This window comes from Athalia rosae, chromosome 2, assembly GCF_917208135.1.
Source record: "Athalia rosae chromosome 2, iyAthRosa1.1, whole genome shotgun sequence".
Classification (NCBI taxonomy): Eukaryota; Metazoa; Arthropoda; class Insecta; order Hymenoptera; family Athaliidae; genus Athalia; species Athalia rosae.
Window position 1 is genome coordinate 2,011,272 of NC_064027.1, and position 15,826 is coordinate 2,027,097.

At 44.9% G+C, this 15,826-nt stretch overlaps 1 protein-coding gene across 2 annotated transcripts in view; it reads left to right on the forward strand.

Annotated features, from left to right (window-relative positions):
• Positions 1-4,283: 4,283 nt before the first annotated feature.
• Positions 4,284-15,826, forward strand: part of LOC105684062 (POU domain protein 2-like) — an 89,401-nt gene continuing 77,858 nt past the window's right edge. The window contains exon 1 of one of the 2 annotated variants that reach the window (XM_048651009.1): positions 4,284-6,568. In XM_048651009.1, the coding sequence (XP_048506966.1) occupies positions 5,839-6,568 (730 nt within the window). In that variant the 5' untranslated portion in view covers positions 4,284-5,838. The remainder of the gene's footprint in view (positions 6,569-15,826) is intronic. The other variant, XM_048651008.1, reaches the window with a different exon arrangement.

A 15,826-nucleotide genomic window follows, 5' to 3' on the forward strand; every position in this document is an offset into this window, starting at 1 on the left:
CCCATGTACTCCACCTCACTCGCGTGACTTTTTTCGATTTTATTTCATCTCTTTTCGCAAAAAAAAAAAAAACAAAAAAAAAAACCATCGAAATTCGACTCATTCGCGAGTTCCCCTTGAATGCATATAACTGACCCCTTGATCCTGCACCCCCTCACCTAGAGCAACCCTTTTCTTTCATTTTCTCTTCTCTTTTTATCTTCAGGTTTTCAACCCTCTGGACGTCGCGCCACGTGGTCCAGCGTAGCTTCCTGCGACTTTACGCCCAAGGGAGGTAAGAATAATCCTCTTGCGGATGTCGAGGAATAGATTCTCTTCCTTCCGGGAACGAAAAAAATCTTTGACTCGCGAGGTTCGAATGGTAAATGGAAGATATTTACACACCATATGAAGTTCGTTGCGCTAGGGTATGCATGAGTGGCGTTGGACGCGTAGGTCATATACGTGTAGCTGTAATTCGCGCCTTCTTTTCGCGGGTGCGAAGAGGGTGCGAGCGATTCCTTCGGGGTGTTGGGAGGAGGAAGAGGAGAAGAGGAAGGGAGAGGGAGGAAGGGGCGTCATTAAAATCAATACGCGAGCGGAGTCGAGCTATTCCGTGCGTCGAGCGGGAGAGTCGAGTCGGGGGGGGGGGGGGGGGGGACAGAAGAAGAAGGAGAAAGAGGAGGAGGAGGAGGAGGAAGCCAAAGAAGAGTAGGAGGGAGAAGAAAACGGGCGGGGGCGATAAGCAGGAGCGAAAGAAGCGCGCGAAGCGGGAGCACCGTCGTGGTGCAGGGGCGAGGAGTAGGAGGAAGGAAGGAAGCCAGGAAGGAAAGAAGAAGGAAAAAGAGGACGAAAAGAGGAACACACGGGGGTAACCGGGAGCCAGTTCTGTTCACGTGGTGGGGATTCCCTCCCGCGTAGCGCGGCCGCGGGTATTACATATATATATATATATATATATATATAGACGTGTGTATATTCATATACATATATACATACGATGGAAACGGAACGCGGAATAAGAGGGTAGGTGGATAGGTGGGGGTTGGGGGTAGGGGAGGGCGTCGCGCTATGACCAATAAGATCCACTTTAAAACATCTTTACGCCGCCACTGCGCATGCCGAATTCAAATCCGCAGGGGTGCCTTACATACGTATATATATACGTATGCATACCTCCGTACGTATAGTAGAATACGTATAACGTATCACCTTGTATTATCACATACCAGCTATTCCATACGGTCACACGTGCGCATTTTCGCCTGTTCCGTTTATATACGTATACGTATACATGTACACATACGTCACGTCGAAGAGCGAGACGGACATCGGCTACATCATCGGAATATGCCACGATGGCCGGCTGTTCTAAGGGGTCGATTTTATCTCCCGTACACACCACCCCCCGTATTATGTACATGCCAGCTACCACAGCCTCCTTTACATGCGGGATTCGTATATATGAAGTTTCAGGTGCATTTCAGCGAACGGGTTGCCACCCCTGAAACATGGTGACGACGCACGAATCGAAAGAACGATAAATTCTCTAAATTATATCAGCTCGTCCGGGAAGCGAAAAATTATCGCAAGACGCAGTTACGTGAGCTGATATTCTTCTCGTATTGCGTTTATATATTCGCCGAAGCGCGATGGGAAGATCAAGGTAAGGATGTATCGGGGGGTAGGGTGGTAACAGGTTACCAGATGCGCTGCACAGGTTGCCGCATGACGGGAAAGCCGGGGATCGGTCGGTCGGTTGGTCGGTCGGTGCAACTTTTCAACGTGTGCAGTGCAATAATACTGACCTCGGTCTCGACGCGATCCGCTTCTGCTCCTTACGCTGCTGCCGCTGCTGTTCAGGTATACCTGTACACGTACGTATGTATGTATAAGACGTATTTTGGTGCACAAGGTAGCGAGAGGTCTTCACCTGTACCGCTGCATACGGTGCTAAAAATATAATACGCAACTTTCAGGGGTCCTGCAGCTAGCTATTCTTCGCATTGAAAATGTTGTTTTTTTTTTTTTTTTCTCTGATTTCTGAACGATTTTTTCTATCGTCTATTGTCCCGCGACCGGGACGATGGGATTTTTCTAAATTCCGTACGTATGCGCGATGCGTTATACGTAATGCACACTGCACAACACTCGGATTCGACGTCGCGCTTGCGTGTGTGTGTGTGTGTAGGTACGCACGGTCGTGTGAATAAAAGCTATACGTATAACCTGGCAGCTCGTCAGACCGTCTGCAAAGAACGCGTCGTTCTTCGCCACGTTCTCGCGTCCATCAGTCCCCGTTCCCATTGTCCGTTTGCGGGATTGTGTGTGTGTGTAACAAGTGAGAGAGTATATCTAGATATAAACGGTATAGACGGTACGTAACGACGTCCGCGATCAGGCGGACTCGAGGTAAACGGTTCGGACCAACCTGACCTACCCTCGAAACCTGCGACCGAACGAAAGTTTCTTCCGGGAGACGATTCGGAATCGCGTCGATCCGTCATCGACCGAGCTGACGCGGCCGCTGATCGTCCCGCGTCTCGTCTCGTCCGAAATGGTACAACTTGAAACCAGATGATAATCGATCGTGTTAGCAAAAAAGTTTCGTGTAGGTACGTAATTATACAGCGGTGCGTTGCGCCTCGCGTCACCATGCGTTGCGCTGATCCGAAAATCGTTTTAAAAATCGTATCAGATTTCAAAACCAAAGTCGAAGAATTTTATCGTGTTTTTGAAATTCGATCTTCGAATTTTTTACGAACGAATTTTTTGTATATGCGACTGCAGAATTAGCGCGTATATACTCTTCTACGTGTACAGGTGTACGTATGTAATCTGGTTTCTTTTCCGGATAAAGTGTATATATGTATACCTGTATACATTTATTTGTCGCGCGGGGTTGTTCTTCCCGAGGGAGCAAAACAGCTGAGAGCGTGCTACGGGATAGACGGAGCAAAGAAAGAGTGCGGGAAACGCGGGAGAGAGGGAGAGATAGAGAGAGGAAATCTAGAAAGAAAGAGAGGGTTGAACCTTGACGTTGATCAGAGCGGGGGTGGTTTTTTCGCGGACATGCGGGACGAAGCGCCTCGAACGGTTCGTTTTGGCACTAATCCGACCTCCACCCTTCCGCGGGGGGGGGGGGGGCGGTTGCATCATGTGTGTCTCATCAAGCACCGCGTGTACTACGAGACCATTCAAGAGGAAGTGGAAGAATCTACCGAAGCCACACGCGCGGCTGCGGCCAAGTTTTTCGGTCGCTCGGACGGTAAAAATTTCGTCTTAATTTTCGTTCGTTCGGTAGAGCGTAGAGTCCGCTTCGTCTCATACGTACAACGTATATCGTATAAAACGGAGTTCAACGGTCGTCAAATCGACGGAACGAATGTCCTTGTTATATACGATAATGTATAGCAAAGTCACCGCTATGAAAAGACATCAGTTATTATACACGAGAGACGGTCACAGTTTCTTGAACTTTTCGATTCGACCCCCCTCATCAGCTTCCATGCCGCTGACCCCCGACTAGTGGATCGCTGTCTCGATATAGAGATTCAGGTAAAGACGGATTCCGTATACCGTGCAAAACTTCGTCCCTCACCTGCTGAGGAACGAGACTACCTGCGTCACGGGACGGACGGTCCGTGTAGAAAAAAAAAAACCCTCAAAAGGCATCCGCGGAGGCCGAGGGTGTCTCGGATCCGTCGCAGGGTGCGTAACAACGGGTGAAAGGGCAGGTTGAAAAATCATCCCTCAAGATTCGCGAACATGTATATAAAGTTAATACGCGAACGCGGGGGGGGGGGGGGGGGGTTTTCCGGTCTCTGTGCAGGTTGATCGGAACGACGTTTTCTGTACGAACGACGACGACGGCGGCGGCGGCGGCGGCGGTAGCGGCGGCGGCGGAGGAGGAGGAGGAGGAGGAAGAGGTTGAGGAGGACTCTTAGGCGGAGCTCCCTCCGGCAGCCAGTCGTATCGGATTGGTCAAAGTCTTCCCCTCCATCCGGGAAGACTCCCCACCTTCGATACGCGATACGACTGCGAACGTTTAGAGAGCCGGGCGTCGTTCTCCCCACTCGGTGATATTCTCCGATGCCGCTGCTGGTGGTGCAGGGTCCTCGGCGAGGTTCGGCGGTTCACGTTTTTCCCTCCTTTTTTATCGTCTCTCTCTCCTCTCTCAGCCCCAACCCCCCGACCCCCTCCGCACCCCCCATCTCTCTCGCTCCGCCGTTATCGTCGGGCTCTCTCTCGGTCCCTCTTCCGACGGTGCAGGGGACTGGAATACTCCCCCACCTCGTGAACCCGTCGTCGGACCCTCGCCATCGCCGGCGCGTCGCCGGCCGACGATGCCCTGCCGTGGGAGCGAGTACCGCCGTAGTGTTGCTGCACACATGCACGCGAGAGCACCGACTCGCCGGCGATGGTTGTTCACCGTTGACGTATCCACCTCCGTCGTCGTACCTCATTTATTTAAAAAGGCAGCTCTCGCGCGCGCGCGCGCGCTACATTTTATTACGATTATACGATAACGATAACGTTACAAGGCGCCCCCGCGGGTTAGTGAACGTGACAGAGTCGCGGCGCCAGCACCTGCCTTAAAAACAAAAATAACGAAATATATATATATATATATAAATAATAATAACACAACAAGAAAACAACAAAACACCTGCAACAATATTTTCGGTTACTATTAACGAAACGAGTTTATCAACGGTATCGTATCGCTGCACGGTGTGTGTCACTGGTCGATCGTTTTTTTTTTTTTTTGGATCTTTTTTTTTTTCGCCTCGTTTGTAATCGTTCGAAATTCATCGGTAAAAGTTATCGGAGTTCTTCGATCGAATGATAGATCGGGTGCGTATGTATTGTACATGACAACGATAACGACAATTGTGGGTGAATAATTAATGAGGTATTCCGGAGAGGAAATTTATTTCGCCAGTGTATCGAAGGTAGATTTTTGGTTTACGGGGAGCATCGCACGCAATTTGTGATCTCACGATATGGATATTCGACGATATCGATGTTACGGTATTCGTCACGTGTGATCGTCGCGACGTCATCGAGTGGTTTACTTTTTGTGTACAGAAAATATCACGACAAAAAAGTGTGCAGGTACGAGTGACGGTTCCGTACGCATAGACATCCCCATGGACAAGGTGAAAACCTGCATTTCACGGATGAGGGCGCGCTTTTGGATGACCGCCTACCAAGTGTCCGTTCGAAAATCAACGAATTATCATCACCCGGTAGATCGTGCCAGCCGTTGATTCGGGGGTGGATTATAATACAGTTCATGTTTATACTTATTGTTTGTTTGATTTTTTGATTTTTCGTTCTATCGTTTCTCCTTTTCGGCGTTAAGGAAATATTAAATATACATACAGTGCTCCGTTTGTGCGTGTGCGCGTTACGTACATATACTTGCGTTTTTCACCCCATCGCGGAATTGGCGTGAATATAAAAAAAAAAAAAAAAAGTAATTAGAAATCACGTGGATCCACGTCGCTCGATAGATCGTTGACACAGTATTCGGCGGAAGTGGCAGAATCCGGATCGTCGTTCGCGGGGGTTCCTGGATCCGGGGTCGCCGTGGCGGGGGCGGAGATCCTGTCCCTGCCGGGAGTCGCATCTGGAGGACCCGGTGGAACGAAAGGAATATACGGAGGCGCGGGTTCGCCCGGAGGCGGAGGTGCAGCCTCAGGAGTAACGAGTGCAGGTCTGGCCGGTTTGGACAGCGAGGCGGTGCGCCGTTGGGTTGCGGAGGCGGCGAGATCGGTACAGAGACAGATACCGATACCTCCACCGGTCCTAGTGCCCGCCGTAACCTTCCTAACGTCGTCGAGCGTTGCCTCGATGACTCAGACGCCGAACATGCATCTTCTCGAGAACAACAATCAGTTGGCCGAGGCGATGTCCGGGGGCCAAACGACGCAGCACAACAATCAGCACCAGCATCAGGGATCCCTCAATCAGCATCACCGCAACGTTCAGCAACAGCAGGGTAGTCCCCAGCAGCAGACTATGACCGGTGTCAATAACCCGCATCACGCCGTACAACAGAAGCAATCGAGTCCGACGAACAACAACACGATAGAGGCGTGGAGGTCGGCCCAAGGTGGCGGAATTCATCAGTGGTGGAGTCCGCCGGTTTCCGGTATCGTTCAACATCAGGATCAGCTTCCGGCTACTCCGGTGCCCGCCATGATGAGGGTCAGATCGAGATCCAGGTCCAGATCGCGTTCGAGATCCGGAGCACGGGATCACCAACCGCCGGATCAGCCGCTGGACTTCTCCGTTGGTTCGCTCCAGCAGCAGAGGGCTGTTAATTTTCAAGCGGCGAGAGCCCACGTCGCCGCCCAGGCCGCCGTCAGAATGATGCACGAAAGACTTCAGGGTAGGGCGAACATTAGGAATAACAACAACGGGAATAACGTTAGGCAGAAAATATCAAGCAATAGCGGTAGCAGCGCGGTTAGCAGGAGGAGCTATAGTCCCAGCGAAAGAAGCTCCAGCGGAAGCGAAGACGAAGGTGTTTCTACGGGAGGAAGTCCTCCGGGACCTTTGAGAGGCGCTGAAATCAACGGTGAGTTCGTTTTCCTTCCTCGTTACTTTTACTACTTCCACTGTTCCGGGGGTCGTCTGTAAAAAATCTATAACGAACGAACGCGCGGCTGCGGCTATTCGCGAACGCGCGATTTTTTCAACAAAAAAAAAAAAGATAAGTTCAATTCCCCACAACCTGCACCCTTATTGGACGTGCACCTGCCGCAGTTATAATTTTTTTCCATAAGCGCGTGTATTTCTGTACGTGGATCGCTTTACGATTTATAACTCGACGTACATATACCTATTTGGTATCTATATAGGTATGTACTCGGTATCTGTATACCGATTTTTAAACAAAGTTAAGTAAACTGAATGCGAGCGATGCGAGTCGAGCGGTGCAGAGATAAGCGCCCCTCACTATAAACGTTATAATGTACCTTATACTCGAGCTGAAACGATCATCATAATCATCAACGTCGCGGATGGCGGGTTTATTCGATGCAGGTGCGGAATCGCATGTATGAGCGGCGGTTCGTCCGCTGCGTCAACGCGCGATCATCGCCTCACCTCCGTATTTACATGCATAAATATAGTATACAACGTACGTACATGTATGCATATCAACTTTTTTCATACGTAGTGTATGTATACGTATGTATATCTGCAGTTGAGAGAACTCTCGTCTACCGCACCGCGATACGTGTAAATATGTAGATATTGACATTTTATTTTATTTAATTCTCCGGTATTCTTTTTTTCTTTTATTATTATTTATTAAGACCGAGATAAAATGACGATCGTACGTACATGTAGATGTCGAAGAGCGGAAAAAAAGGGAATTTATTTATTTATTTATTTATTTATCTTTTTAGTTTTTATTACCGATAATAGAAAATATATAACACGCGGACACCGCGGCGCACCCCGTGTAGGTGTACCTACATGACCGTACATACGTATGCAACAGATACTTATGTATTTAACCGTATATTATCCTAGAATACGTAGTCTTTTTCTCATGTGCTCGTCATCGCGCAGCGTATATATACCTACATGCATGCAAGTAAGGTAAAGTATAAAGTAAAGCCGAGTCAAGATATGGTGCAATAGTTTGAGAAGATTAGACGATTATCGATAAGAAAAACCGACAAATAGGAATACCTGTAATATATTATACATCCAGGTAAAGAAACTATATCCGATGAATGTTGTTCTTTTTTTTTTTTTCTTCCATTTCTTTTTTACCCTCTCTCGCTCAAATACAAATACGAAAAAAGTCTCGGTTTTCTTTCGCCGTTGCCGTAATTCGCTGCGTATAACGGAGATACCGTACGCGATGCATGTAATATAACGCGATATCTTATAATATTATATTTTATCAGTAAAATTATATTTTCAATAATTTTCTTGGAAACGATCACGCATTACGTGCGTGCGGATTACAACGATTGTAATATACGTAAATATATGTACACGCGTGTGACGTCTATATACATATATTTATACCGCGTAATTATTAAACCGTAGCGCGGATCATCTCCGCGCTACGGTTTTATCTCGGGCGATCATCGCCGGTGCGACAAATATAAATAAGGTTCCGTGTCTGTGATATTTACCCCCGCGCAAATCAGAAATTATTATTACGTGACATTGCATGAATACGTAGTGTGGATATGCGTGTGTGTGAATTTAGGTTCGAAAAATGATCGACGAGATGATCCATAAATTTTGCATGCGCGATCTTCGCCATCCCCTTCTGGGGTCTATTTGATGTAATTGTCGACAGCTCCATCGACGGGTTTGATGTAACGTAATTGGTGTGCGTTGCGATAAATAACCGTTCTCACGATAGGAATTATAAGTGACACTTTATAAGCCTAATGACCATCTCCGTAGATCCATAGATCGATAGATCGAAATAATGTGTATATGGGTATCAATGAATAATTAAATTGTATTAAGCGCGGTTCAATATCTTACATTGCGGGTATGCACTGGACATTGTGTATCGCCTTATATATATATATATGTATATACACATTTTAAAATATCTCTACCCATATGTACTTATATAAAGTTTCGCAATCATATTATATACGAGAGAATATTTATTCATTTCTTGGAAAAATAAATTAAATCGGTAACACGATTTTCTATTATAGGTATAGCTGGTACGCCTTATATACCATACAGCGACCTAGGTGATATTATAGCACACGCGTCTAGCTTATACATATGTGAACTCGTCCGCGTGAGGAATGATATATAATATATATATATGGCGAATGGTGCTACAAAACCAGCAGCACCAGCTGCACATGCAGCAAGTTGCAAATGATCTATACGTATAGGTACGCACGTATAGTTAAATTGGCCAGCTATTATATATCAATATACACGCACACATTCAACGAACGTTTATCGCGCGTTCCTTTCCGCGGCAGAGTTTGAATTATTGCACTGTGACACACACCAGGTTACATAAAAATCCTAGCGCTTTCTTACATAGGTATATATAGACTTTCGATTCGATGATCGGAGACATTAATTAGTCGTCGCTGCTCACAATCGGAGTTCAAAGAGCTAGTCATGATCAGAATTTCGCTCGATCGCGAAGGTCGGCACGCGAACGTTTCGATTCACCTTTCGATCGAACCATAAAAAAAAAAAACTACTACTCGCACCCTCCTCGCAAACGCCTGTTTTACCGACGCCGAAACCGATCAACCGCAAACCTACAGATATACATATACCTATACAGATGCGATATGCACGATTCTCTCTAATTCGTCGGTGGTCGTCGTCGTCTGGGACTTCTTTCAACCCCCCCGAAATTTGGTCCAATCGCAAAAAAAAAATAGCGTCGTCGCCGCGTATCCGCAGGATCTGACGAGGTCATCAGCCTCTCGCTCCTCGGGGACACCGAGGATTTCCAGAGTCGGTTCCTCTTTTATCGCGCGTATATACCTACGATACGCGTACGCCGAGGGGGTTACACCTACTTCGGGACGGTCGCGTGCGGTGCCTTTCGTTTCTGTACGGTGCCGAGAGTCCGGGGGGCTGCGTAGCGATCTTTCGTCTCGCGATGGAGAGTGCAAGTGTGTGTGCAGTACGCGGTAGAGTCGAGCGAGAGGAGAGTCCTGAAGGCACGCGACCGACGACCCACCAGGTCGTCGAGGTTGTGCGGTGGCGGCGACATGCGCAGGTATACACCCGGATAGATGCCCTGACGGCGAGCACCACCACCACCACCACCACCACCACCACCGATTCGACGTTGTAACCCTTCCTCTCCGTATAACTTTCGCTTTTCTCTTTTATATTCTTCCCTATCCGCGTGTGCGGCGTCCTCGCGGCGATAGGGACACCGAGATATCCTGCGGGATATACAGGAATACCTGTATACGCGCGTATACCTGACACCGTTTATTCGTTTCGCTCTTTTCTTACCCATCCCACCGCTTCCGCGGCTGAAATCAGCGGGACACGTGTCCCGGGCTCTTTAAACATTCATCCAGAAGTGTGGACGTATACCTCTACCTGTACACACTCGAGAGAGAAAGGGAGGAAGAAGGATGGAAAAAAGGGTTGAGGGGCCGAGGGGTGGGACGGCGGTCGGCGCGTGCCACGTGCCCTTTCAACCCTTTCTCTCTCTCTCTCTCTCCCTCTCTCTCTTGATCCCACTTTTCGACTTTTCCCGTGCGGCTCCGGGGCCTGTACGACACCCTTGGATGCGAATAGCGTTATCGGTTGTACTTTCGATCGAGCGAAAAATCATGTAACGATGTACGTATAGCAGAGCGGAATCATGCAACGAGTGAATGATGATAAATTGAAGATCGATACGAAGTTACAACTATTAATCGTCGTTGATTGTTTCGAGATCGATCGAACATGCGTTGCGTAATCGGCAGCGGGTAATTTTTGCTGATTTAAACGTGCAAACATCAGTGATAGGCCGATTAGTCACCCCGGTGACTAACGAACACCCGTTTGTATTATACGTATATGTATATATATACTTTTATATATTTTATTGAATCTGTATCGTTGAGGTGCCTATATTTCACGTGATATATATCCACTTATATATTTGTACGTACGTACATACCTACCTACCTACCATACGTATATTTACGCATGCGATTTCATTTTATCTACAACCCATCGTACTTATATACCGTTGTGGATATTTATCTATATTATTCAGACTAGAAAATACTGGTAATACCTCAGCGGATTATTATTCTCGTTATTATTATATTATTGCGATTCGTTCCAGAAAATTCTTCGATACAATATCATTATCGACACGAATTTTTCTAAATCCGCATCATCGCGCGTGCATATAAAGCTACCTGCACAGCGGTACGCGCGTCGATTCTCCAACTCTTCGCGAAGACCTTTCGTATCGAGCGTGAAATTTTGAAAAATTTTCCGTCCGCGAGATCGACGCGGATGTGATCTATTAAAAATAAACGCGCAACTTGCTCCGCATAAATGTATACAAACCATGAAAAAAAAAAAAAAACTACGTACAACGCTATGTATAAGAGCAAGGTAAACGAACGCTGTACCGGGATCTCAAGGTCGTGACCTTTAGTTTATCGTACACGAGAGCGGGATACATATTATAAGCGCGCAACATAATCTATTTGCATATAGGGCGAAGCATATGGCGTCTTATTATTATTACTATATATAATACAACGCGGTTGCACCGCGCGGTTTTACACGCACACTGCACGTACACATACATATATATTTTATGCGGACGTATACGATAGGTAGGTAGGTAGGTACGTACGTACGTATGCAACCGTAGAGGAAAGAGAAAGATCGACGGTGTAGGTAGGTAGGAGAAAAGCATTCCATTTGTTATACACACAACATAATAAACACTGACCCCGGACGTGCGGTTCTCAGCGGCAATGACATGGCGAATGGCCAAGTAGTCCCGGGGCCGCGCCGCGCGGTTGCTCCTCCGCGGTGCCGATCCTTTCTTTTTGCGATCGATCGTTCGGGCGATCGAGGAGTTCTTTTATTATTTGGAAAGGTGAAATTGAAACGATCGTAGTGTACGTCCGAGTGCGGAAGGCGAAGTGTCCGCTGCCCCGTTCGATAAACCGATTGATTAACCGGATCGAAAATCGGATTACAATCGTACGTACTTTCTCCGGAGGAACCGAGGACCACCGCGGACCCGTTTCCGGTGCATCCGAACGGTACGTCGTACGTATTTCCATAAGTGTAGCGTGTATCGCACGATGACACGGACAGATCGAAATCATTCGGCAATGACGTTATCTTTCGCATTATTGTCTAAAAATATTATTAATACGAACGTAATACGCATGGGTAATGTTCCGTTTTGGAGAGTTCAGCGCGTCCGTCGATCGATATAAAATGAAGATAAGGATTAATGCGTTCTATCCGCGATCGGATCTACGATACAGTGGCTCATTACGTTGGATCGATATGAAAATTAATTTTAATATACACGCCCAAACGATTTTCTTATCAAATTTTTTTGCGGGCGACATGATAATCGTTACCATGTTGTTTTCGAATCGCGCGAAATTCGGCGAATATATTACAAGTCGGAAACCGTGAAATGGGGTGATGGTTGTGTTATCGTTAATTAAAATATCATTAATAACAGTAGTCGTGTACGTACCTCCGGGTACATGGCGGCTTGCGGTTATGTATTACGATTCTCTCGACGGTGTAGGCAAAAAGTAACAATTTCGTAATAAACTAATTACATAATTATATTCGTTGATAATAAGCTAATAAATATATATATACATATAAGTATAAAATCGCATGCGGCGGGCGATAATCAGATTTATGAGCTATACTTACATACATGTATGTGAGGCAGCTCTTCACCCCGCGGTATATTTGGGGCGCCCGGCGAAGCTGAGGAGATATTTTTAATTGTATGAGAAAATTAGACCGGGATACATAATAACAATGACAACATACCTGGTATATACCGGGCATTAATTATTATTTATGCGCGCCCGGTGTGCGTATGTTTAATACAAGGATTATATACCTATAGTGTCTATGATTTGTATTATAATATTCCACAATTTTACCATCACAATTAGCAAATTAAATATTTTTTTATATAATAACACCTAGGTATGTATGAATATCATATGTATAATAACAATGATACAAGGCTTTCAACATAATTTTTCTTTCTCTCGAGTCTTCAGTCGCGTTAGAATATTTTTGGCGATTTGATAGAAAAAAAATCTTCTTCACTTTTCGATTTCAATTTTTCAGTTCTCAACAGAGCAGCATTACATAGTCACTCCCCTCCGAACGATCGAATATCTATACCGGTTATAACTGCACGTGGTGAACTTATCTTGAGATTTTTTTTATCGCCACGAGGGGTTTTCAATCGGACTTATATACGATTAAAATTTCCGCGTTACAAGCAATCCGCAGGTTTGTCTGTAAGAATGAATCGATGCAAATTTTTTTTATTCATTCATCCGCGATCGCATTTTTCCCCCCCACATATTCACGAATTTCAATTCGATCCGACGATTCGTAATAATTTTGATAATTCTTCGATCTGAATTTGGATGGAAAATTTCTTCACGCTTCTAACACCGTGCGATAATTTACCCTGCTCAGCGCAGTGTGCGCGCGTATAGAAATAATTTCAAGTTTCTACGTCTCAATCTTCTCACTTTTTTCTTCTTCTTCTTCTTCTTCTTCTTCTTCTTCGTCCAACTTCTTGTTTCTTTTTTTTTTTTTTTTCTTGTTTGTTCTTTTCCTCTTCTTGTTTCTATTCCCATTCCCGCATCGCGCTTCTGATTCTTAATTTATGGGAGATTCGTGAGAAGGCTTATCCCTACAGTCGGCGGACCGGTGCGCGGTGCAGAGAGCCGCGCGCGTTTTACCCGCGCGTAATTACCATAGACACTTCAACTCGGTATAAAGAACTGTATAAAGGTACAACAACGGGCGATATAATCCATCCTCAGCAGTTAACTTCCCAAAGCAAAAGGCTACACAAGAAAAGACACACGTAGCGTGCATGGCAATTTTCTATATTTGGTCCTGCTGCCGCCTCGTATACTGTGCATCCTATACCTATACGAATCATCCACTCGGTGCATACAGAGTGGAAAGAAAAAGTTCCCATAACCTGGAAAAAAAAACAATATATATATAAATATAGATTTCGATAACTTTTCGGGGACGAGTCGAAATAAATCACCTCAATTAAACGTTCGTTAAAATTGTTTTTCTTTCCTTTTTAATTCGGTACCTTTTTCAATTAGTCGGTGACGTTTGACGTAATTTTTTTGTTTTATTTCACTCGTAATAGTTTTTATTTCAATTTTTTGGGCTACCCTGTAGAGAAACGGGCACCTTAAACGCGTTATAAAAGCGAAGAAGTTATACGGAGATCGGAATAGAATAATAATTCATACATAGGTACGTATTCCTATGTAGGTATGCTGAAAGGTATATAATATACAAATTACATAGATGTGTGTATCTATGTATATCGTACGTATATAAGGATAATAGTTACGGAGTTATCAAAGCCCGCTCATCACTGGGCACATCCGGATTCAAATTACGTTTCATGCTTATGTTTATGTTTATTTATCCACTTATTAAAACTACATTAAGGCCCCCGTCTAATTATCTACCGCCTCTCCCGCTGTAATATACCGATGCGATTCTAAAATGCGTTGGCCCACGCGCACCGAACAACGACGGTGATCAAATATTTTTTTTTTCTTTTCCACCTTTTCTCTTCCTAACATTTTTCGAGAGGCAAATCTACCTCTGAGAATCGTGGGTCCTGGCGACACGAAGAGAAACGAGCATTTCCCAAAAAACGAAACATAAAATTTCGACGTCCATCGCCGAACGGGGTCCGGTCAGGAATTTTTAAAAACCATATCCCTTCGCAAAAAAAATTAGAACGACGATGAAAAAATGAATTTCCATATCACATCTCAATCGCGATATGTTTTTTTGATTTCATTGTTTTTTTTTTCGTCCAAAGAGCCCTTATGCAAAAAATGTGAAAAGAACCGCGCTTCACTTGTACGAATAAGCTGGAGATTATTTTAAAAATTAAACTGCAGTAAACCGCGAATAAACGCATCGCTATTCTCACTTCAACGAATTATGTACGTATATATGTACGTATTATGTACTTATCCGTACTGTGTGCGCCTGTATACCTACCTACCCAATTTGCGGAGCGTAAAGGCGATCGAGCGTAAAGAAATTAACCGCGAGCGCACCAAACTTTTTTTCCAATAGGGAATAGCTACGGATGTAGCTGCAAATGCAGTTTCGTAATTTTTCAACGGGGCGTGTTGCGGTGCGGATTATATTGTTATATTTCGTACATGCGCAGGGCTATGGTCTTCGAATCGCGTGATGTATATACGCGACCGCAGAAATTATGTTAACGAGCACGTACAAATACAAATTTATGTAAGACACGTGAACGAGAAGATGAAATAATTATTTCGGATCCAATTTAGATTTATGTAATAATAATTAGAGTGTGTATATATATAATTCAAGTCAACGCTTGGACAAGCGAAATTATAAATTCGCTGATTTGACGCATAGGTCGTTTTATTTCTTTCATTTTCCGCAAATCAAATATCGTCGTAACAATTGATAATAAATGACGATGGCATTGAGACGGTTTGTCCTCGTGGCCTCGACTGCTCTACAACCGTGCGATATGTTTGCTGAAATATCGTAATTGTTAATTGTCTTAAATAACAATTAGCTGCAGCCGTCACTGAATTTTTCGTCTAGACTAGAAGTATTCCAAACGTTCGTCTGTCGGCTGTGGGTGCGGTGACCCTATAAATTTTGGCCAAAAAATTTGCTCTTCACCTCGAATTTTCGTTGGGCAAAATTTTTGTCAAAATCAAAATGTCGTTCGGAATGATTTGATGAAAATAGAAGAACGTCCGGGTCCTTATAATTATACAACAGACGTACAACGGTACGAGGTTGGCACTTGTACATATTTATTTAATTTTTCATACCACCGCGTGTCGAAAGAGAAAGTTACTTATGTATACATAAATTATTATATACCTTATAGTACACATAATTATTTTATTATACAAACTAAGCGCCGTTTCCTAATCAAATTTCAAGCATTGTATATCCCACGTATATTCTGTTAATTTGCTCAACTTATCGCTTAGCTTTTCGCGAATAATTCTTCGTCGAATTAATTTTGTTGATGCAAAAAAAATATTCCATCGTACCTGAT